General features: G+C 40.7%; 1 protein-coding gene across 1 annotated transcript in view; it reads right to left on the bottom strand.

The window, feature by feature from the left end:
• Nucleotides 1-24432, bottom strand: part of LOC117452858 (ovochymase-2) — a 34729-nt gene that overhangs the window by 520 nt on the left and 9777 nt on the right. Inside the window, 22 exon segments of the mRNA XM_034091653.1 lie at nucleotides 155-315; nucleotides 1358-1647; nucleotides 2868-2962; nucleotides 3055-3167; nucleotides 3405-3587; nucleotides 3687-3908; nucleotides 3991-4137; nucleotides 5338-5556; nucleotides 5651-5834; nucleotides 8320-8483; nucleotides 9374-9651; nucleotides 10321-10421; nucleotides 10675-10781; nucleotides 12542-12727; nucleotides 12946-13191; nucleotides 14297-14437; nucleotides 16832-17044; nucleotides 18140-18157; nucleotides 21100-21294; nucleotides 21969-22095; nucleotides 23916-24013; nucleotides 24231-24371. Coding sequence (XP_033947544.1) covers nucleotides 155-315; nucleotides 1358-1647; nucleotides 2868-2962; nucleotides 3055-3167; nucleotides 3405-3587; nucleotides 3687-3908; nucleotides 3991-4137; nucleotides 5338-5556; nucleotides 5651-5834; nucleotides 8320-8483; nucleotides 9374-9651; nucleotides 10321-10421; nucleotides 10675-10781; nucleotides 12542-12727; nucleotides 12946-13191; nucleotides 14297-14437; nucleotides 16832-17044; nucleotides 18140-18157; nucleotides 21100-21294; nucleotides 21969-22095; nucleotides 23916-24013; nucleotides 24231-24371 — 3629 coding nt within the window.

The following is a 24432-nucleotide window of genomic DNA, read 5'->3' as shown; positions in this document are numbered from 1 at the left end:
TACCAGGCAGACATTTACGATCAAGGCTGACTGACCAAAAACAAAACCGTTTAAAGGGCGTTACATAACAGACGACCCAACCAGGACCAGGCCAGGACATTTATATAACGTGTGAGGAAAGCTCAGTGGTTTATTTTAGTAAGTATCTTCTCACCTGGCAGGCTGACTTGAGCTCATCTGGGGATTCGTAGCCAGCGCAGATCATGGAGGGTCTGAGGGAGTCCCACCAGTAAGCAGGTTTACTGCAGGTCTGGAAGTCCACAATAGGAAGGGCTGCCTGATTCAGCTTGTCGGACACTTTGGGGAACATGTTACCTGAGAGAGTGAAGTGAACAGTCAACGTTTGTCAACCATCAATCGAATTATTTACATTTCCCAATATCATAAATATACATCTGTCTCAGGTGGCTTTAGAAACTGTACAACAAGCTCTGTCCTTAGACTAAGGAAAAACTCCCTATAAGAAATCCTTCAATAATCGGTTGGAAAAAAGGAAGAAAAACTCAGGGACAGCATCTGAGGAGGGATACCTCTAACATGGACGGACAGATGTGCAGCAGATGTTGTATACAGAATATACAACTTAATACAATTTCAACATGGACAATATGTTGTTGTAGAGCAGGGGTGTCAAACTCAAGGCCTGGGGGCCAAATCCGGGCCGCGACTTCATTTTATGTGGCCCCGCAAGAGCTTGCAAAGAATATAATACGTTTATTATACGGTTACGTGCCACTTTACAGAAGCAGGTTGCCCATAAACTACATGTCCCACAATGCATCTCGTTTTGTGACATGGGTACACTGAAGAGACTTGCAATTATTTGCCCTGGACTTCTGCTTTCAGACATAGTTAATTACTAAGTTATTTTCCAATCCGATATTAATCCAATTCAGAGGCAATAATGTAATGGAATACATTATTTGATATATATTATATATTTATATAGTTAAAACCGGCCCTTTGAGTGCAACCTTTATGCGAATGTGGCCCGCGATGAAATTGAGTTTGACACCCCTGTTGTAGAGGGTATGAAGAAAGATGATCACATTTACAAAAACACCCAATTATCTATTTCTTCAGTAATCAAACCAATGTCTCAGTAGATAGTAGTAAATAAGACCATCACTGCTGCCAGATGCCGAAGTCTAGCTTATTGTTGTGCTTATATCACTCCTCAATTATAGACAGTGGGTTGGGTTTCTACAACAAAGCACATTGGCCATTAAAATAAAAACTTTAAAAGGTTTGAAGCTTGTGTACTTTCATTATTCTTGCGGTTCTGATTGTGTATGCTCATGGTTGATTGCAGTCATTGTTTTGGATAAAAAAAGTCAGCTAAATCGTCACTTTGTACCTTTCTCGTCGCCCCAGCCGGTCACATAGCAGGGCGTCCCAGCGGGCATCACAGCCCCGGGTTTGGGCAGACAGACTGGGCTGATCTCCTTCGTCATGTTCACAGCCGTGGCCAAATGCACCAGAGCGATGTCGTTGGAGATGTCGGTGCGATCCTGCTCGTACACGAACCCCTCGTGGCGGATGATACCGTCCACCTTAAAGCATTCCTCTGCTGAGGGGACGTCCATGGAGGAGTTCATGTGGTGCTTCCCCAAACACATGCGCCAGTACGAGGGCTTGGTCAGTGGGCTGGGAAGCAGGTGGAAAATTCAAAGTGAAATTTAGAACTAGGTTTATTTTTCACTTTGCTATTGCAAGCTGGTAGGCAGAGGTGGACGACGTATTTAGATCTTTAATTAAGTAAACACACTTATACAAGACTGTACAAATATTCACTTTCAAGTCAAAGTTCTGCATTGAAAATGTTATAACTCTACTAACTTTATCAAGCAAAATTGACTTACATGTTAAGTTACTTATGTCAAGTTTGAAGTAATGTAGTAAAGAAAGGTGCTTAAGTAATGTACAAGTACCTCAAATGTGCACTTAGGTACCTGCCTGAGTATAGGTTCCTAGTTACTTTACACAATGGCTGGTGGGTAAGATAACATTAGAAGTTTTTTTTAGAGCTGTTGTGAACACACTGACATCGCATTAGCGGTGTTTGTGTGAAGTTGTGATCCAACAGATTATTAACACATAAAGTAAAGGAGCAAATATATTTTATTTGGACTCTTGCAGATCTGGTCTCCCCCAACTTCTGTAGGAAATATCTGACTCTTTTTCTTTAAATTCTTTGTCCGCCAGCTAAGCTTTATCTGTTTAACAGTTGGTGCTGAGTAGGTTTTCAAAGCTCAAGCACTAAATTAGTGATGTGACGTTCGCGAACGATCCGATTATTTGGAATGGCTCTTTGGTACGAACGAAGGGAACCGAGTCCTACTTGGTGAGAGCCGTTCTTTTTATCGACTGCCTGCCATAAATCCACTCGCCTTTAAAGGAACTTGCTTTCCTGATTGCAAATGTTCCGTAGATGATGGCATAACGCATGCTGCTCAAGTAGTAGTTTGGCTGGCTGAGAGATGTAGCAAGTTATACATTTTCTGTGAGTAAAAGTAGATTTCTGGCAATACAGTCAATCATTATCCTGGTGGTTCTTTCGCAGATAAACCCCTTAACCCCGCCCCCTTAAAAAAACCTGGCTCTTTTGAACGGCTCTCGGAAAGGAACGGAGCCATAAGATCCGGCTCCCTTCAAAGCGCCGTAATTCTCATCACTAAATAAGGACAGAATTATTTATGAATTTTTTTTTTTTTTTCTTCACGCCTAAAAATAAGATTGAAGCATTGTTGTCGGACAGAAAGCTTAACAATTAGCTGAAAATATATACATCTATGTTGAGCATGTTAGCAATGATTATGGTTGCACTATTAAAATGTACTGTAGGTGATTCTGTAGTTTCATCTTACAACATGAAACAGTGAGCAGCAGTCAGGATCCAATCTTCATGAATCAAAGAACCTCCGCAGCCGTGCATGTAAGGTATGAGGGACAGTGGTGAAACCTGGGGAAGAGAAATACACTTTTTTCTAATGAAAAGCTCTTCTCAATGACTGTTAGTCAGGCACAACGAGAAACAGGAGATGTCAACATTACCTGCATGGAGACTTGCCAGGGCCAGGAGTGGGGGGTCGCCTCCACCCCATTTACCACCCTCACAGCGGCTGATTTGGGTTTCACTGCTGGCTTTCCACATTCTACTGGCCAGGCTGGGAGGAGAACATATATGATTAAATTATCTATAAATAAGATCTTTTATGATTTATTCAACATGTATTTAGGTGAAGTCAGCATCAGACCCGGTTAAAACTTTAAAATCAGAAATGAGATGATCCAGTGTTCAAGATGTTTATTTTATTATTCACTAAGCTGCATTTTTAAAACTCTGATCCACCACATGATCACAACACCCTTCAGAGACAGGGCTGCTGGGAGTCCACACTCACCGATAGTGATGTTGTCCCATGGGTTAGGAGGTGTAGGAGGTAAGGTCGGGATAACACCGACATCATTGGTCCAGTAACCACGAAAACCTTTCTGATGATCCGCTCCGTTGCTAAGGAAACGAATGACGACTGATCCTCCCGGTATGGCGAGGGTCGATGGAGGGGCAAAGCCACAGAATCGACCTGCAGAATATACAAGACATTGAGAGCTTTTTCCCCATTAAGCAGGCATTGATACTGATATTAAATTGACAAAAGAGAGTTTGGAGTGCAGTAACCAACCTAATGAGGCCATGGTTTCTCCGTTGAAGACCTCCACGTAGTCCACACAGTTTCCTAAGATGTTTGCAGCTTGAAGCTCAAAGTGTGTGAAGCCAATATGGATACTTTTTGCTGCAGGAATGGTGATACGCCACGTGCACACAGACTGGGCTTGGTAGTCATTAGGCCAGTTAGGAGAGGTGATTTCACCCTGAGTCGTGTTGAAGCTGCCTCCACAAGGAGCTGTGGGAGAGAATAAAGGAGAGGAGATGGGATGCATTAGTTTTGTCTGGAGGTTATTCCCTCAGCGTCTTGTCAGCTGCACTTCCCGTCTTACCCGCCGTGGGGGAAACTCCCCTCCAGGTGGCCGTGAAGCCGGTGTCCACCACCTTGTTGTTGGAGGAGAAGCTGATGTGAAGCTTGTTTCCATCACTCACCAGGTCTGTCGGGGGAAGATGACTGCAGTGTGTGCCTGAGGAGAAATGAACATGTAGAAGTGTTTGAATGACTTTTCTAAGGAGCCTCTGTCCTAACAGCTTAAGTATATTTTAAACATATCTCCATCTTTATTGCTAACCTATTGCTTCTTTCTCCAATCATATGTTCCTTTTTAAGATATACATGCACTTTTACATTTATACAGCACTACTAAAATATGAAGGGAAACACACACCTATTCCAGAGAGGCGAAGGCAAACGTTAGGGGAAAAAGAGAACTGGGACGCCAATGCATTCATTTATTTCAACCCGTTAAGCCATTTTTCATGTTCTTTCTTCAGTATATTAGATATTGGGAGGATTGAAAGACGAAAGGCAGGTTCAAGACCGGCCAATGGTTCTTTACGCTTTTCCTTCAAAAAAAACGTCATACATGTAGATTTACTCAAATGGCAAAGACATCTTGTTGCTACAAGTTTTTGCAATTTTGGCAGCATTGCTCCATAGGTCATCTCCATAGATCCACCACATTGATCCAGACTAGAGTATCTCTATCTGATGAGTTGTTGTAACATGTTGTAGAGACATTCAGAGTCCCATGAGGATGCCACCAACGTCACTACATTTGGTGTATCTCGAACTTTTCCTCTCGTGATATTTGTTGTTGAGATGTCTTTTATCGAACAAAGCCTATGCATACATTCATCTCAAAAAGAGTAGAGATTATATATGCCATATTTGAGCTAATAGTTCATTTCCATGTGTAGTCCTTGGGCATGTACATGCATAACAATCAACAAACCCCAAACACATCACTTTGTGTCTAGTATATTAGATTATACTAACAATTATAAAACCGATCAGAGTACTGATCTGTAAAATATAAATACATTTATCAGTACAACTGAAGGGAGGGTGTGGCTGAGTGGGTTAGTGCGCTGATCCTCAAATCAGATGATGGCAAGTTCGAGTCCCACTGCAGTCAGCATTTCGTTGTGTCTCTGGGCAAGACACTCCCCCCCCAAATTGCTCCTTTGGAATGTATGTAAGTCGCTTTGGATAAAAGCGTCTAACAAGTGACATGTAATGTAACTATAATACTACATTCGTTTCAAATAAAAACGCAAAAATAAATAACTTTAAAACCCATTGACTGCTGTGTAACATAAAGCAAAGGAATCCCATCAATGAATGACTCAGTTCCATCACCTGTGGAGAAAACAAATGTACTTACCCAGACTTCCTGCTCCGTCTCTGATGCTGACTTTGTCATTCAGGCACAGCTGACTCTCCTCCAGGGAGAAGTTGCTGAAATGCAGGTGGACCAGTTGGCCTTCGGGCACCTGGATGGTCCACTCGCAGCGTGCTTTGTTGTCGTAGTTGCCAGGGAAACCCATCGAGGACACGGTGCCGTCGGTGCCAATCAGGTCTTTTGGTCCTCCACAGCCAGATGCTACATGGGGAGGACAGAAGGTGAAACTCAGTAATAACATGTGCCTTTGTACCATGTTAAGTTGGTGATGAAAGTTGGTCAGCTGGATCCTTACTGTGCTGATTGTATAGGTCTCTGCGGATGACATTTTGGATCCAGGGGATGTATGCAGAGGAGCGGGTGAACACGGAGGGCTTCTTATTCATTATACATCCAATAGGGCCAAAGCTGGTGATACCATGAACTTCCCAGGGAGCACCGGCGTGGTCCTGACACACCAGAGGACCTCCAGAATCTCCCTGTCAAAGTCACAAATCAACATCCTACAGCTTTTTGTTAAATATCATGTGTGCAAGAGCTGTCATCTCATTGAGGATCAGAATTATGTAAATCCTGTTATTCTTGTGTTTTAAACCTGGTCTATTTTATTTGGTGTATTTATTTGTATTCTGATTCTCTTTTTAAATGTATCTAGTTGTCTTTTATATTTTATTTCTTTTTTCTTGTCTTTATGATTTTATGTATTTTTAGCACTATAAACTGCATACTAAATGTCCCACAATCCATCAACTTAGTAACCTCCACTGAAACCTGTGAGGCGTTTCTTCAGTTTTTTATTGATAAGGTCGCTGTCATCAGAGCAAACATCTCACTTCCTTCCCATGATCCATCTGTCATGGACACTTGCTCAGCTGCTATGGATCAGTTTGAGCTTGTGTCACTTCCTGCTCTAATAGAAATTGTTGCTCAATTGAAACCCTCAGGTTCTCCGAGCGATGTTGTCCCTGCGCGATTTTTCAAAGAAATCTGGGACATTGTTGGACTTAACGTTCTTAATATAATTAACAGCAGCCTGACTACAGGAAAAGTACCAAAGTGCCTAAAACATGCTGTGGTCCAGCCTTTGATTAAAAAACCAAACCTGGACACCTCTGTTTTTGACAATTTTCGACCTATCTCTAAACTTCCTTTTACTGTATGTCCACAATTTTAGAAAAAGTGGTACTGAAGCAGTTGCAGTCCTTCTTAAATGTGCATGGCATTCTTGAGGTATTCCAGTCTGGGTGTAAACCCCTCCACAGTACTGAATCTGCTCTTTTAAAAGTTTTTAATGACCTGTTTTTAGCTACTGACTCTGGGAACAGTGCTGTTCTTTTACTTTTAGACCTGACAGCTGCCTTTGACACTGTAGATCACAATATTCTCATTTCTGGCCTGCAACATTGTGTGGGAGTCAGTGGTACTGCTCTAGACTGGTTTAAGTCGTATCTGTCTGAAAGAAGTTTTAATGTAAATCTTAATGAATTTACTTCCTCCTCTGCTCCTCTCCCATACGGGGTACCCCCAGGCAGCAAGGCTCCATTCTTGGGCCGATTTTATTTTCCCTGTACCTGCTCCCCCTGGGCGCTATCATTACAAAATATGGTGTCTCATTTCATTTTTATGCAGATGACTCGCAAATCTACATGCCCCTGAAAATAAATGACCCAAACCCTCAGCAACGCCTGTCTGACTGTCTGTGGGACATCAGAGCCTGGATGGCCTTGAACTTTTTAAAATTCAATGAAAAAAAGACAGAGGTCATAATATTTGGACCCAGTGGTGGCCCCAATGCCCCACCTGTGCTGGATTCTCTTGTCCCATATGTGAAACCCATTGTCACAAACCTGGGTGTACGGATTGATCATGATTTTAAACTAGACAAACAGATTAACTCTGTGGTAAAATCCAGCTTCTTTCAGCTAAGACTTTTAGCAAAGGTAAAGCCTTTCCTTTCTTTTAATGACTTTGAGAAAGTAATACATTGTTTTATATCCACTAAACTGGATTACTTTAATGCTCTTTATATTGGAGTGACCAAGGCTTCCCTGTCACGCCTACAGCTGGTCCAGAATGCTGCTGCACGCCTCCTTACAAGGACAGGCAGGCGTGAACATATTACGCCTGTACTCGCCTCTTTACACTGGCTACCAGTCCATTTTAGAATACAGTTTAAAATGTTGCTGTTCTCATACAAGGCCCTGAACGCTTTAGCCCCACCATACCTGGCAGATCTTTTAAAACCATACACACCCACATGGTCACTGAGGTCGGCTGACAGACTCCTTCTGGAAGTCCCAAAATCGAGGCTAAAGCTTCGGGGAGACAGAGCCTTTGCTGTTGCAGCTCCAAAGTTATGGAACGAATTACCCCTCCAGGTTAGACTTGCTCCGACTCTGCCTGTCTTTAAATCTCATTAAAAAACCCACTTATTTCCCCTGGCTGTTACTGTACAGACCAGGTGACACTTGTGCTGTTACATGTGGTTTTTATTTATTTATTTTTTACCTTACTAGTGTTTTGTATTGTTTTTACGTCATATAGGAGAGTTTTTCAGTCGGTGGCTTCTAATCTGGTTTCATTGTCTCGTGTATTACATTTGTTTCATGTCCTGTCTGTTTTTATGTATTTATGCTATGTTTTTATACAGTTGTTGATGTACAGCACTTTGTTCAACTCTGTTGTTTTTAAATGTGCTGTAGAAATAAAATGGATTGGATTGGATTGGATGTTGTAAATAACTTGCCTTGTTTTTAAAATGTGCTATATAAATAAACTTTACTTTGAGTTTCTTTATATGTTATTTTTACTGGTTGACAGTGCTTTTGTAATTGAGTGCTCTCCTGCTATCCTAACTTTGTCCATGTTTGTAAAGCAATTTGTTACAGTAGTTTTAAAAGGTGCTATATAAAAAGTATTTTTATATCATATATTAGTGCTGATCTCTTGTAGGATTTGTGTTACCTGACAGACAGACTGGAGCTCATCAGGCAGGGTGTACCCGCAGCAGATCATGGAGGTCTTGACCTGGAACCACCAGTAGTCCATCCTCTTGCAGGTATCATACGGCACAACAGGCAGGGCCACCTGGTTAAGAGCCTCAGCAACTTTAGCATTCATTGAATCACCTGAATATCACACAAAATTAGATTGTTACAAAAGAAAACATGAAACACTAAGGACACACGAGAGGTATTTGCACATTAGGTCCAGCAGAGGGCGTGCAAACTATGCAGCTATTGTGTTTTAACTTAAGAGGGTTGGCTCCATAGACTGTATATATAAAGGTTGGCTCCTGAACAGTACCAAAGTAGCAAAACTATAATGCAACAATCATTTCTCAAAACTAAAAGTCCTGCATTTAAAATTTTAATTATTTTCTTAAAAGTTCAAAAGTGTCAGCATCAAAACATACTTTAAGTGAAACAAATCAATAGTAATCATTATTTAGCATTAACAAAAAAGATTACACTATGGCAAAGGTAGTATGTATACTGCTGGTACCTTTTCTATGTCAAGCATTCAAGGCATAAGGAACAGCATGAGGGTTACATCAAATATAGCTATTTTTATCTGCCGAATTTCACCACAGGATGAATAGTTTTATCTCCATCCATAATAAACCATCATAACCTATTAGTTTGTTATATATTGTATCGATAATCGATAAAGTGACCTCTAGGTTTTGTTGTCATAGGGCCTCGTATGGCCCATCCCATAATCCCACCCTTAACCCACCTCATGTCTTCATACAGACCCCAAAGAGGGCACAAACCGAGGCTCTATCTGCACGTTATTACTTTGTAACACGACTTCTCACAGTAAAGACATGCACAGCTGGAGATCTGCAATTTTCTCCTGATGGTGAATCGATATTGGCTTCCAAAATGTAAGGCAGTAAAAGTACAGACATTAATTATGTAAATGTTCTTAGGTACATTCAATCCTTGCCCCTCAGGTTGTGTATTATTGTATAAATTAAGTAAATAAATCAAGAGTTAACAAGCAGGAACAGCACCGGTCTCATCTCCCCAGCCGGTGGCGTAGCACTTCTTGGTTGCAGGCAGGACTTCCTCCACGGAGGGAAGGCAGGCGAAGGAGATCTCATTACTGGGAGTCACATCTCCATCCAACCTGACCAGGGCAATGTCAAACTCCACCGTGGGCACTGTGGGATACTTGAAGCCCTCGTGGCGATAGATACCAGTCACATTAAAGCAGCGCTGACTCGGCTCTGTGAAGGTCAGGTTGTGTTTTCCAAGGCACATGTTCCAGCGCCGCAGCTCATCCGCATAGCTGGGGAGGAAATCAGAAGATTAATCAATAGCAATACCTGACAGATTATAATAAAACACAGCTTGAGATAGATGTCTATGGACCAAAAGATGCTTCACAGGAAACTTAAATAATTGCATACAAAATTAACAGTATCATATGATTTGAAATTAAATGTATTTGTATGGAACTGGTGATGTCACTATGTTACGGAAGTAAACAAAGGAGTCCAATGGAGGCATTTCAGGCCTGGGGGGAGATTGTGCGAGAAAGATTTGGGCATTTAAGCCATGTCAGAACATTTACACACACCTATAACACAATACAGGAAAGTTAAAATCGCAAAACGCATAATATATCTCCCCATTTCACTTTCTTCGACACTAACTTACGTTCGTAACCTTGCATTCATCCTTGCTCACAGCCAGAATCTATATATATAGTCCCTAAAGGCACCTTACTGCACCAGTATCTCTACAGTAGATCATTAGCCAAGGCATTCAGGCATCTCTAACAAGCATTGCTTTTGCACTTGAAGCCTGAGGTAAAAGCACAGGCAACTGCAACTCCCTTCTGCGATTAGAAAAGCCTGGAAGTTTGAGAAAACTTTACAGAAAAGCAATTAAATGGGAGCTTTAACTTTCCTGTAAACATATTGTTCATGTGATATAGATTAAAGTGAACATTTACTTTATGAAGCAGTGGGCTGCTGTCATGACCCAGTTCTTATGAATCAGAGTACCGCCACAGGTGTGGAAGAAAGTGGGTTCTGGGCGACTGGCTGGCCAGACCTGAAAAAACAAAAACATTTGCAAACTCACAATGTAATAATGTCAGATTTGGAAACACATATCAGTGCAATCAGTTAATTATTAATGAGAGATAAAGAAAGGAGGAGGTATGGAAAAATACCATACCTAATTATAAATTATCAATATAACCCTGCTGTACTAGAACGTGCCCTTTTGTATTCACTGATATTACATGCTGTAAATGAATGAATCTTGATGCAAGATCTCTGCTTTTATTACGTCAGACTTTTACCTGCATGGACACTTGCCAGGGCCAGGAGTGAGGCGTGGCGGGCTCTCCGTTCACAATGCGAGACGTAACAGAAGGAGGGGTGGCTGGTATCCCACATCTACTCCACTCTAGGAAATAGGAAATACAACATTGTAATCTATGCTTTGTCTGGTTGTCTGTGCATGTATTAATTAGTTTGTGGTGTTGATTGTGTATCAACAAAGCCTGCATAGAGAACATATCTGCAGCTTACAGATAGTACTGTGGCTTCCAATCACTGGCACTTCTGCTCTACAGCTGTTCCTATCGTGTAAATACTTTTTCAAATCACACCAGGCTGACAGTACTGTCCCTCATTTTTGGCTTTCACTAATCTACTAGTGTGCAGAAATGTATTAATTTAGTGTGTTATCATGCAAACATAATACCATGCTACTGCTGCCAACACAAAATGGCTCCTGAGTTGGACTTTTGAAAAAAAGAAATCAGCATTTTCAGGCGAGACTCTTTGACATCATTACATCAGAACAAGTTTCCTATGGTCGTAAAAGGAGTTGACAAGTTGTTCAAATCACCCACATTTCCCCCTTCTCTCTCTCTCTATAGTCCATGTGTCTTTTTTTGCCGACAACGCAGGGAATCTCTAGTAAGAGTGTGTGTGGAAATAAAACCCGGAGGCAGCAGAGCAGAGACCATCTATACAACTCTATTTCAGCAAATGGCCCGGGCCACCTGGGGCTCATGCTGCATGAAGAATGAGGATTGGTTGACAGCCTGCAAGAAGAAAAAGTAAAGCACCAGGACACTTCACATTGTGCTCTCAGCACATGATAACACCTTGTTTTACTGCTCATCTGAGCACAGCAAGGGGGAGATGGAAGGAAGCGTAAATCAGATAAATATAAAGAAGGTCTCTGTGCAGTTTCTAAGAAGCTGTTGAAACTAAATGTTGGTCATTGAGACTAAATAGCTCTGCTGAGCGACAATATAACATAACTGGAGAGATCAGGGGATCCAAACGTTAAGTTAAATGATATCAAATATAATATTTCACATTTAGCACATGTGAAAAATACCATACCTGAGATCTGGCAATATTAAGGGCTGCAACTAACTACTATTTTCTGTATAACGAGTCTGTTGTTGTTAATTAATGAATTAGTAGCTCAGTCCATGAAATGTAATGTAAAAGGGTTTACATAACAAAGGACATTATGCTGGAACTAGCTTGGTTATGCTGCACAGTCTCCAAATAAGCCCTCAAAGTTTAAGAGGCCTTCTTTGATTTTTGGCCACTTGGGGGCAAGGTTAAAGATCAGAAAAACAATGGCTGATTTTGTATGAGTATGTGCTGCAGCTGGCTTTACAGAGTAAGTACTGCTGCACGCAGTTAGCATAACATTGGACCTTGAACTTTGGACCTCTAGCTCATATATCTCCGGTGCAAAGGCGATAGGTCAGGATAACCAGAAAGGTATGCTGGCTTCGATACTGCAAAGCGCAACCAGATGCAGGAGAACATCCGGATATATTATTTGCATACCGCAATTGACATACTGTACTATCTTTTGGGACATACTAAATGTGTTTTATTCTGTCTGATATCCTGCTTCAATATACAATTGTGGGTGACAAAATATCCAGACAGACCTGCAGCTAAATGCTAAGGAACAGTATGTTCACTCGCTAGTTGCTAACTTTATCTGTCTGCCGTTTGGCGCGGAGTAAGTATAGTAACATCAGTTTATCAAAGCTTTTGAGATGAAAGCTGCCAGCTGTGTTTGGTAAAGAGGTTGATTAGAGCAACCAGAAACCAAAACAATGCGGTAAAAGAGTCTAAAAGGCTCCGTTAATATTACTGTAGCTTTATGAGGCTGAAATACTGTACCTATGGCGATGTCATCCCAGGGGTTGGCTGGTACTGGTGGCTCAGTGGGAGCAGGCAAACTGGGGTCTGTTGTCCAGTAGGCCCTGAAGCCTTTAGACTCGGTAAACAAGTCTGAATGGAAACGGATCACCAGCCTGGTGCCTTTTGTCAGGATAGTTGCAGGCAGCTTAGTCCCACAAAATGGACCTACAATGTTTTGAAAGCATATTTTTCATTACAAATAAAGTGACAGAGAGATAATACAATACACTGGAGAAGAGAAGATGAGCTGACACAGTAACAGTTTTGTTACTAAGGATTTCATTTGGTTGAATACATTTTTGACTTGGCATTACTTTGATTCCAATGTGATAAAAATTATAAATGGTTTTGGGATGACGTTGTGATTTTACAAATAAACGTACCATGTGTTTGAATGAGCGCGTTAGTCATTATATTCATGTCGAACACTACTATGTTATCATAGCATTTGGACCATATGAAATCTTTGGCTTCCAGGTCAAAGTGGGTAAAATGCAGGGTGATTCTTTTATTCAAAGGTGCATAGATGTTCCACATGCACTCGGCGTTGGCTTTGTAGTTCATCGGCCAGTTCGGGGACTTAATAACTCCTGTTGGCGCTCTGGAAAAAAGGCCACAGCCCTGGATCTCTGCAAAAGACGAGGGAGTAATTAATGCTTGATTGTAATGAGATACATGTAGATGAATTACAGTATCTTCCTTGAAACATTGACAGAAATAGTTTTGAGTAACAAATTGCAGCGTGACAATATAAAAACAGAAGTTCAAGAAACAGTATTAAACCCGTTGGTATTCCTAGATGAAGTCACAGGGTGGTCAAAGTGATTAGGATTCATCTTCTGGACACTGCGGTTATGCATTTTTATAGATTCATCATCTGCTAATTTACTTTTTTACGGGTTTGAGTTCACCTCTGTATCTTGGCCCAAAGCAAACCAGATTTGACCAATTTTAAACACATGTACTGTAACTCACCAAAGAAATATGCTTTTGTATTTCGGCGTTGTGTTTCTTGTGTCTATTTTATTGTATTTCTACATTCAAAGTGGAGCATGATTTTATTATCCTGAATGCTCTATATTTTAATTACAAAGTACATTTAAAAGCCTAACCAGGGACAAGAGTTGAAAACTAGCAATATCTGCAAACTCTCTGCATCACGTTTCACGTTCTGTTGAATTACAACATTCCTATCACATACATTTAATTTAAAATTCAAATGTAGTGGTTGCTGTTATATGCATGCAATTTTAAAGTGCATTAGAGAAGCAATCGAACATACAGTAGAGACATTTCTTGTCATCAATGGTGGGGTGGTGAAGAGAAGGCTAACTGCTAACATTTACTCAAGTACTCAATAGCTATAATATATTTAAGAAATGTTTACATTCGTTTTTTTCAAGAGATTATCTTTAATAGATTTCTGAGGGAAATATTGAAGTATGAGCAAAGTCTTTATAATTCAAGACCTTGTCGCTCTCTGCACAACATGGCATCTTTAATTAATTGGCTGATATCATGATAAAGAAAAGGATAAAGGGGGTTTTACTCTAGCTTTTAATGCTTCACACTGTACTCTGACCTGTGCTTTCACAGTCTTCACACTGCTTACACAATGCTGGTTTTGTAAATATGTGACAGAGGTGTGAGGTGTTATGATCATAACGAGGTGTTGAGCTGCCTCAGCACTGTGTGCCCCAGGTGTGTCTCTATGTGTGTGTAAGTCCTTGGTACCTGCAATATCCTCAGGATACACAGCTTCCCATTTCGCAGAGAACCCTCGGTCTGTGAGGCGACTGTCCGACGTGAAGCTGACAGATATTGTGTCACTGGCACTGACCACCAAGGGGGGGAGAAGGTAGCCACAGTGTGTGCCTGAGGGAGAGGGAGGGTGGAGGTTAAAGATGGAGGATGTAGAGTCAGCAATATAAGTAATGGTTCCAAGACGGATAAGAGATTAGAGTGGTGAATACTGTAAGCCCCGTATATTAGTGAGGACACTGACAAATAAAGTCAACTTTACTCTCTGTGAGTGTGACTTCATCAGATACAGAACACAATGATCTTACCAAGAGCGTATGAACACAAAAGAAGCCCAACACCAAACTGGTACTGTTTTTCAACAGACATGTAATGCAAATAAAATCATAGACTGCAAAGAACAAGTGGACGTTGTCACCATAAAGTGGTTTGTGGACTACGTTTTGAAGCCTCAAGTTTGGTATTTTTGCCGTGGCCATTTTGGTATTTGGGAACAATAATTGACCTGAGGGGGTTAAGATAAGCACAGCCACACATATTTAGGCCGACCAAAGTCTTTCAAGTTAACTTTCATGGACTGAAAACACACAGTGAAAGGGTTAAAGTTTAAAGACGATGACCTGAAACACCCTGAACAACAGTGATAGCTAGACAGGTAGTAACAAGGGATCAATGTCCTAAAGCTTGCCTTGATTTGTCGCCAATTTACTTTTAATAGGACCATTATTTACAAAGTTAAAGGTAAGGTAGGTAAGAATGGAGAAAACAGTTCGAGTAGCTAGAATTTGAAAATACACAACCGGAAAAAATCTGCCACTTCCTTCTAGAGCCCCTCCTCCAACACACACGAACGCGCACATGACCAATGAGGGCACGAGATAAGTTTGTGCACCCAAGGCTGACAGGCAGGTAGGCCATCCAGTTACTTTAGCCGGGCCGGCTCAGATGATTGATCGTGCTTTTTACAGCGCCACGGCTTCCACAGATGAGATTTTTTTAATGTATTTATTGTCAAAGCATTTAATATATTCATTGCTATCGGGATGTTAAGAGCATTCCATGGAATATAACAAAAAGTGTTTCTGAAGTGAATTACCTACCCCACCTATAAATGACATATATTTTTTTTCTTCTGTATTTACATTTTCTTACGTCGCTGTAAATTAGAGCACCCTTAGTGAACTTCTGAAGTGTAAGACAATAATAATTGGTGATTTAACAAATACAAACTTTTAGTGAATTTCTATGTAGTGTAAATTACCGTTTTATACGTTTTTTTGGGTCAGGGATTTTTGTGCTTTTACATGTTGAACCGTGTGTGCCGGCTTAAGCGGTTCTGTGTGTGACCGTGGACGGGTCCTATATGGAAACAATTACTGCAGCGCGGGCCCTCAGACCCACAGTGCCTCTCACTCTGGGCCAGGCGGAATGCATCTCCCCCTTCTCTCCCTTTCTGTCTCTCCTTTTTTCCCTCTGTCTTTTTTACTACCTCTATCTTTCTCCTTCTTTCTCTCTCCTATTAATTGCTATCGGGATGTTAAGAGCATTCCATGGAATAGACTAAAAATGCACTTCCAAATTGTATTCACTTTACAGCTTGATTCAAATGCAAGATGCCAGTTATTTCTACAGCTAAATAAACGTTTTGAATAACATTAGCCAAGGATTATTGTGCCATTCTCGTAAATGACAGTCTTGCTTTCAGGGATCTTTGGATAACATTTTTTAAACTGATCGGGTTTTCAAAACACTCCTTGTAGCTGTTTATTTCTCTTTTCAGTTCACATATAAACACAAACCTCCTTATCGCCTTTTGTATCTTTTTTTTAATTGTTCCTGTTTTAATTGTTCCTGTTTCCTGTTTTTTTAATTGTTCCTGTTGCTGTACTCAGCAACAGATAAAGCGGTATCACTGCAGCGAGTGAAGTGAATAGTGAGAGGTAATTTATAGTTGGCTGAGGTGCAAAGATCATAATCAACAGTTTTACAGCAGGGGGCGGAAACTGTTGTACACGAGCTGTTATTCCAGCAAGGTGCAACAGACACGAGTCAGAGTTCTCGTATGTATTGCTAATATAATATAGCATGAGTGCATTTTAACATAAACTGCATGGAACAAACGCTTTTTATATTTTGTAAGCTGTTTTTCCATTTATTTATCTATTTGCGTGCAGATATGTGGTAGTTTAGATTATCTGTGGATCGTCACAATTGTCACATTTCAAGTCACTTTCCGTTTTCGAAGAGGCTTAATTGTTGTCAGTGGAAGTATACTTGTAGAAGAAGGGGAGTTTATAGCTTTCACTCTGCAGGGGCTGATATTCAGGCTTCACAAGATACAGATTTGGCCGATAGCGCACCGGTTTTCTAAAATGATATGGGCTGGATTTGGGAGTCAAAACAGTAAACTAAAGGCAAACAGATAAGGATGTACAACTTACAAACCATTATAAAAGATAAGAACAACAAGAGAGATGTAAATGAATGAAAGATGAAGATCTGGCTCACCTAATGTGCCGTAATTATCTGTGATGACCAGTTTGTCCTGCTTGCATTGTCCAATCTCTCCTGTGATGGCCATGTCAGTGAACTGCAGTTTTACCAGGAATCCTTTGGGCACAGATATCTTCCAGGAGATCTGTTGATGAGCAGGATATGCATTTGGATAACCCGGGGAATGGATCTCTCCTTTGCGCCCCTTAATAACGACTGGACCATCACCTCCTGCAAAATAACAGAAAACAAAAGCCGTGTTTTCTGTCCGAGCATCTTAAAGAGTGATTATTCCCGCTCGGTTTACCAGTTGACGGGGACCAGCTTGCTTTGATACAAAACTAACCCCATTAACAAGATCATTATGTCGTACCTTAATTAGTCCCTGGAGAGAAGCGGTCTGTCTGCCAATGGCTTAAATACAGTGATGAATAAATAAACCCCAGGGGGATCTCCCCACTCCTTCGCACAGAGCTACGTGCATTTGTCTTTATTTGGTAGCTGTCGCTTGATTAGAGCTGCAGGGGAAAATGCACGTCGAGGCATGACAGTTATAAGGTGTATCAACAAGCTCTCGTTGGCCCGTAAACAACCCTCATAGATCAACTGAGCACAGAGGAAATTATATTATAGTTCATCGTGCAGCAGTGTAAAGCTTGGATTAGTATTTCGGAAGTCAACTAAAAATAATGAGAGCTGTTTTTGACAATTGATTTGAGAGGTTGGTTAAGCAACATTTATATTGATGATGTTAATTGTTAATGAGAAAATTAAATATATCTGCTGTTGTATATTTCAATTAGGAATACCACAATAACATATGAGTGTAGGAATGTGGAGAGTACACATTTAGGCGCTGGCTTATTTGATCATATCTGTCTAATTAAAGGGGCCCTATTAGACACATTTTTACGTTCAAATATTTTATTTTGTGCCTCTTTGGTGTGATACTTTAATGTTCAAAAAGGTCTGTATTTTTCTCATACTGCCTGTGCTGCAGCACCTCTTTTCACCCTCTGTCTAAAACCAGAGCCCAGTCTGCTCAGATTGGTTAGCTGACCAGACAACACATCCTCACTCCCAGGTCGGCCTATGTTGACGTTATGTCAAGTCCCCTGCCGGCTTTTTCCAACGCAAGGGGGGGGGCCTTAGCGTCCATTTTCAAGGCGAGGGGGGGGGCCTTAGCGTCCATTTTCAACGCAAGGGGGGGGGGGCCTTAGCGTCCATTTTCAGCTTTCCGGGATGTCCATGTGCTTCTATGGACGCTCATGGAAGCACGGCATTGTTTGTGTCAACTGCCCTTAAAGGCAATGAAGACACTACACTACCCAGAATCCCCAGCTATCGTTTGGACTACACCATGTGCTCTGTTTGACAAACCCCGTGATAGTCCTCAAGCTCTGTGATTGGAGAGTGTGCTCCGAGGGTTACCGAGCCTCGAACAGCACTTGAAATGGGATGGAACCACGGCAGACTGTTCAAAACTGGATTTGAACGGGTCCACCGCGTCCCCCCCCTCCCCCACCCCGTCCCCAGAACTACACATGCTGGCTATTCTGTTTCGCAACATGTTCTCTATGGCACGTCTCTACTGGGAGTTGTAGTTTTAAAAGACGTTTTCGTATTTCCCATAATAAGAAGTTGCCAGTATTAAACTGTGTACATCCCTGGAGGTTTAGGGGACAGGAAACACTCACATTTAAAACATATAATTAATAAATGGGTGAAAATTGCTGGTGCCCATAATGGGCAGTATTAATATATATACCCACACGCCAGCTAAGGTCAGAAGAGCTTTATTTAACAGCTGGACTTATGTTTGTGACCCCTCCTGTTGTTAATTGATAACATTACATTACATTACATTAATTGATAAGCCTGAAACATGCACTTGTCAAGGTTCATAGGCACATTTTGCAAATATGGCAGTAGCCATCGATCAGCTTAAGATAAGATATACTTTATTGATCCCAAGTTGGAACATTTGCGTTACATCAGCATGTGTAACAGTTAAATCTGCAGTTGTGTTTATTTGAAAATCATTTAGTATAATCACACAAATTCTGTGTTTTATATTTAACAATTCTGTGTTCTTTATTTATTGATTGTTCAATACCTGACAAGGCCGGAGATGAAATATCTGCATACATCTTATAAGAGCATAATACATTATGTATAATATCAGTTAAAATAAGTGCTTCAACATAGTTAACATTGCTGGAGGTATGCACAAATATTGATAGATGTCTTGTAATGCACTATTGAGGAACCTGCGACCCAAGTTTTTCATTCAGTGCAGAACTACACCATAGTTGTGTAGGCCTATATGATCTGTCAATAAACCTTAGGAAATCTTGAACGGGATGTGCAAAATAGTCATTATATACAGTCTTTAATTAACTATTAGTAGAGAATAACGAGTAATGAATATACTTTATAGGGATCCTATTAATATCTAATAATAAAAATAATGAAATTCAATAACATGCTTTAACCACCAGGTGTCTCTTTATATCATCTGTGCACCTTTATGGTGTAAATACAGCCTATCTACCAATTGGATCAAATATAAAAGTGAGCCGAATTAGTGTTGATACGGCAAGGAGACGCATTGTGTGAAAATAAATGTAAGATGTTGTTTAATGGCTGATATATTTATGATCCACGTCACGTTTTCAGTTCCTCATGTTTGTCTTCTCATCAGGGCTCTATAAATACAGAACTACGGCAGATATGTAATATTTAATGCAGCCGAACCGTGTATTACAATGCCGTTATGTGATGACTTTCAAAGAGAAAAGCAAGCACACTCGGAATAAGGTATTATTTTCTTTTCTTTAAACGTTTTCGGTCTGTTTCCGGTATTTGTTAATGACGATGTGCTGTGAGATGTGAGACTGGAATTGCACAGGGGGAAATAACGTATCTTTAGATGCGGATTTTGTTAACTAATATGTTTGCGCTGTGGACCAACACTATACATTGACGGGGAAGGGGGTAGCAATAAAGATAACACCATTAAACAGTTACACAACATAACAGAAATAATATCGATAGCAGCGTCCCTAGCAACCACCTTGGTAACAATGAAAACGTTGGACGCAATTTCCTGAAGTAATCTTCGTAATAACTAGCAAACTAAAGATCATGTACATCCACTGCACACATAATCTGAAATAACAACTCATATTTCTCGCATCAAATGACATCAAAACGCATTTTAATAGCCAAACTAACTTTAAAATAGGCATTTTACACCCAGAATAAAACGAAGTTCGGCCATGTTTTCTTTTTCTGCAGGGAGAAATGATAGCTGGGGATTCTGGGTAGTGTAGTGTCTTCTGCCATCATTTACTCCGAAAAAAGATTTGTTTCTCCGAATCGAAGGGGAAAAATACAAAAGCATTGCACACAATTTAAACCAATCAATGTTGTGTAATTAACAAGGATAATCTGGTGTTTTTTAGTCGATGAGTAGTGCAGATATCACTGTAAAATCAATCGTCAGTAAGGGGAATATTTACTTCCGGGTGTACAATTCTCCGCTATCCAATGAGAATGGACGCTCACATTGCCTTTAAGGGCAGTCGACACAAATGAATGCCGTGCTTCCATGAGCGTCCATAGAAGCACATGGACATCCCGGAAAGCTGAAAATGGACGCTAAGGCCCCCCCCCTTGCGTTGAAAATGGACGCTAAGGCCCCCCCCCTTGCGTTGAAAATGGACGCTAAGGCCCCCCCCCCCTTGCGTTGGAAAAAGCCGGCAGGGGACTTGACATAACGTCAACATAGGCCGACCTGGGAGTGAGGATGTGTTGGACCAGATCGGTTGTGATTGGTCAACTACTTAAAGATGTCCCCCCCACCCTTACCACTACAATACAATGTATTGTAGTGCTAGCCAATATAAGAGCGGATGTTACGTAGTGATGTCATTATGTCCCGAAAGTAATGTAAACAACTTCACCTGGAGGGAACTTTGGGATTTTGGTCATTGCAGACCATTGACATGCACAAAAACATGATATAACACACTATTGGAATGGGAAAACCCTCAAACACATACTGTAATAGGGCCCCTTTAAAACTATATCAACATTTCTTTTTTAATATGACCATTATCATCTATACCGGTATATTTCAACCGCCCTAATTTAAACTCAAATCCAAATATAGACTTGAAGGAAAGGGTAGGTTGATAATTGAATTATGAGTAAATATGGGTGGTTTATTTTAAGCGTTGAGGAAAAACTAAACATAACAGTTTGGGGTGAATGCTTACCAGAAGTTGTGGAAGGTGGAGGTGGAGGTGTGGTGATGGGTTTGGTTGTGGTGGTAGAAACAGGTGCAAGGCTGGACTTGGTGAACGTCGCTCTGAATCCCTTTGAGGTCAAACTGTTGTCCGTTTTGAAGCGGAGCACCATTGTGTTGCCGCTGGTCTCAACTGGCTTCGGCATCCTCCCCCCACATAATTTACCTTTGATGGATTATATGTGTATTAAAGAGTTGAAAAGAGAATGATAATCACAGAGGCTTGTGCAAAAACAGAACCCATCATACATTTCAAGTTAGATAATTGACAATGAATTAATGCAACAGAGAGACTTTCATTCATTAAGTTTAAAATAGACCAGAACCTCATTCTAACAAGTCTCACACTTTTAATTGAGCACATATTTTATTCATGGCACCGCAAAGTTGACATTGCTAATGTTGAACGAAGGCGACAGTCTGAACTGAAATCCTATCATATTCCTTTGCATTAACCCAGCTTTGACATAGTGTGCTGATTTGTGAAGATATTGTGGTATACACTGTTTATTTTATTAGCTTTTCTTTTTTAATGCTTAATGTCTTTCATTTTTTGTAAAGCACTTTGAATTGCCTTGCGTTGAAAAGTGCTATATAAATAAACTTGCCTTTACAGTATAACACACCAAACTTACAAACAACAGTGCGGCACATACAGCAAATCCTTGAAACTGGAATAAAATAAAAATAAATTGTAACTGGTGGAAAAAAGGGGGAAAGTACATCTATCACTTTCCATAGACTTTTAGAGCTGGCCTGTTTTAAAACACCCGGCCAATCTCATTCATGCAAAGCTTTTGTAATCCTCATTGCATACCGGATACATAATGTCATGCTTACTGATTAAGGAAGAGCCGGCCTCTTGCCCGTCGTAGACCTGAATAAAGTCTCCACAGACCTCAGGGACCAGGTCAAAGGAGGTGAAGGTCAGTCGAACCCTCTCGCCTTCAGGCACCGTAATCTTCCACTGATCGACGTACAAATAAAGAACAAACACACATCATTTGCTGCAAATTGTAGATCACCCGCATTTCTATTTTTAATCCTTTTAGCTGCATTTTGATACATCATAGCTAATTTAATCACTGCTCTGGTTTCGGCCAGGTGGTGACCTGTCAGGCTAAAACGAAGCAAGATGAAATCATCGTGGTAGCTAAACGACAGCATATGACTCATCGACCCTCCCCAGCGTGCAAAGCCTGACATAGAAATGGACTTGGATTGAATTAGTCTGATCACCGATGAAGTCAACAAACGCTGTCAAGATGTTTAAATCCTTAGCTATTGGATTGTTTTGAACAGCAAGGAAATCATTTTTAACACACTGTGTACAATATGGTTCATGTAGAAGGAAGACAAAAAAAACCTTTGTGAATCATGTGTTCAACTCAAGAATAATCTTCTTCTTTTGTGAAATTAGGTGACTAAGTAAAAGCTGCTTGAAACCTGAATAGGACTTATCAAGGCGGCAGTGGTTCAGTCTGTAGGGGACTGGACTTTGGACCGAAGGGTCGCCGGTTCACGTCCCGATCGGACCAAAAATACGGAGTGTGGACTGATACTGGAGAGGAGCCAGTTCACTGCCGAAGTGCCCTTGAGCAAAGCACCTAACCTCCAACTGCTCACTGGCGCCGGCTAGACTGGCTGCCTCCGCTCTGACCTCTCAACTGCATGTGGTGTGCATATAACTGTGTGTGCATTTGTATGTGCATGATGTAAAAAGTGTGTACTGTATGTACCTGTATAAAAAAAACGCGTGTACGACAGAGTGGAAACTGAATATTCACCTAATTTCACAAAAGAAGAAGATTATTCTTGAGTTAAACACATGATTTACAAAGGTTTTTTTTTTTCTTTCTTCTACATCAGGGGTGTCAAACTCAAGGCCCGGGGGCCAAATCCGGCCTGCGACTTCATTTTATGTGGCCCCGCAAGAGCTTACAAAGAATATAATACATTTATTATACGGTTACATGCCACTTTACAGAGCAGGTTGCCCATAAACTACATGTCCCATAATGCATCTCGTTTTGTGACATGGGTACACTGAAGAGACTTGCAATTATTTGCCCTGGACTTCTGCTTTCAGACGTAGTTAATTACTAAGTTATTTTCCAATCCGATATTAATCAAATTCAGAGGCAATAATGTAATATAATACATTATTTGATATATATTATATATTTATATAGTTAAAACCGGCCCTTTGAGTGCAACCTTTATGTGAATGTGGCCCGCGATGAAATTGAGTTTGACACCCCTGTTCTACATAAACTATATTGTACACAGTGTGTTAAAAATTATTTCCTTGCTGTTCAAACAAACTTAAAGATTTCACATCAGCATCTCAAATCTTAGCTAAGGATTTAAACATCTTGACAGCATTTGATGACTTCATCGGTGATCAGACTAATTCAATTAATAAAGGTCCATCTTCTTCTTAACAAACATAATTTTTAAAGATTAAATAAAAACACAATATTGTTTTTTATAATCCAAGTCAGGTTTTGGTCATGTCCGAAACTGGTGGAATATTTGGAAATGTATATGTCAGAGTAATTTCAGTAATATAAGAATAATTTATAGATCCACTCGCCTACAGATCGCTATGTTTGTTATACCTGAAGCAGAAAAAAAGATTTATCGCTGAAGCAAGCAAATGTAATATGATTTACCGCTATGAGTGAAAACTGAGCATGCTGCACTACAACCTGACATCCTTAGATAAAAGCTTCCTCATATACCATGTAGCTGTCACATTTGATTTGACAGTATTGTGTCTCTTACCTGGTAAAGTGCTCCGTTGGGGTAGTTCTGCTCTGGGAAGCCGGGGGTCATCAGATCCCCCCGGTCACCTTGGAGGTAACCGCCAGCTCCGGCTATCTCTATCAGCGGGGATTGAAGGCACTTCAGATCCACATACACCTCAAGGATACCCCACCTACCCACCTCCTTTTTCATTACCCCTCTTTTCATCCAGCATCCATTTCTATAACATGTACTTTCTAGGTCAATCATAAGCTCATCACAGACAGACATCCAACATTATGTCAGATCCAAGGTCATTTTCTTGCTGAAATGGATTTCCCCTCTTGTTCCTACCTGGTGCGAGCGCTGGAGCCACAGCTTTGTAATGAGCTTGGAATCCCCGGTCTGTTTTTCTGTCATTGGTGTCGAAGAACACGGTCAGGTGGTTTGTAAGAGACACCACCGGCTTTGGTTTGGTGTCGCCACAGTATTTTCCTGCAAATACCAAAACAAGTCATGTAGAAAGACGCAGTACAATAATAAGTACCACAACGAA

Source organism: Pseudochaenichthys georgianus, chromosome 1 (assembly GCF_902827115.2).
Source record: "Pseudochaenichthys georgianus chromosome 1, fPseGeo1.2, whole genome shotgun sequence".
Classification (NCBI taxonomy): domain Eukaryota; kingdom Metazoa; phylum Chordata; class Actinopteri; order Perciformes; family Channichthyidae; genus Pseudochaenichthys; species Pseudochaenichthys georgianus.
The sequence above is the reverse complement of the archived record's forward strand: the minus strand, read 5'-3'. Positions and strand labels throughout refer to the sequence as shown.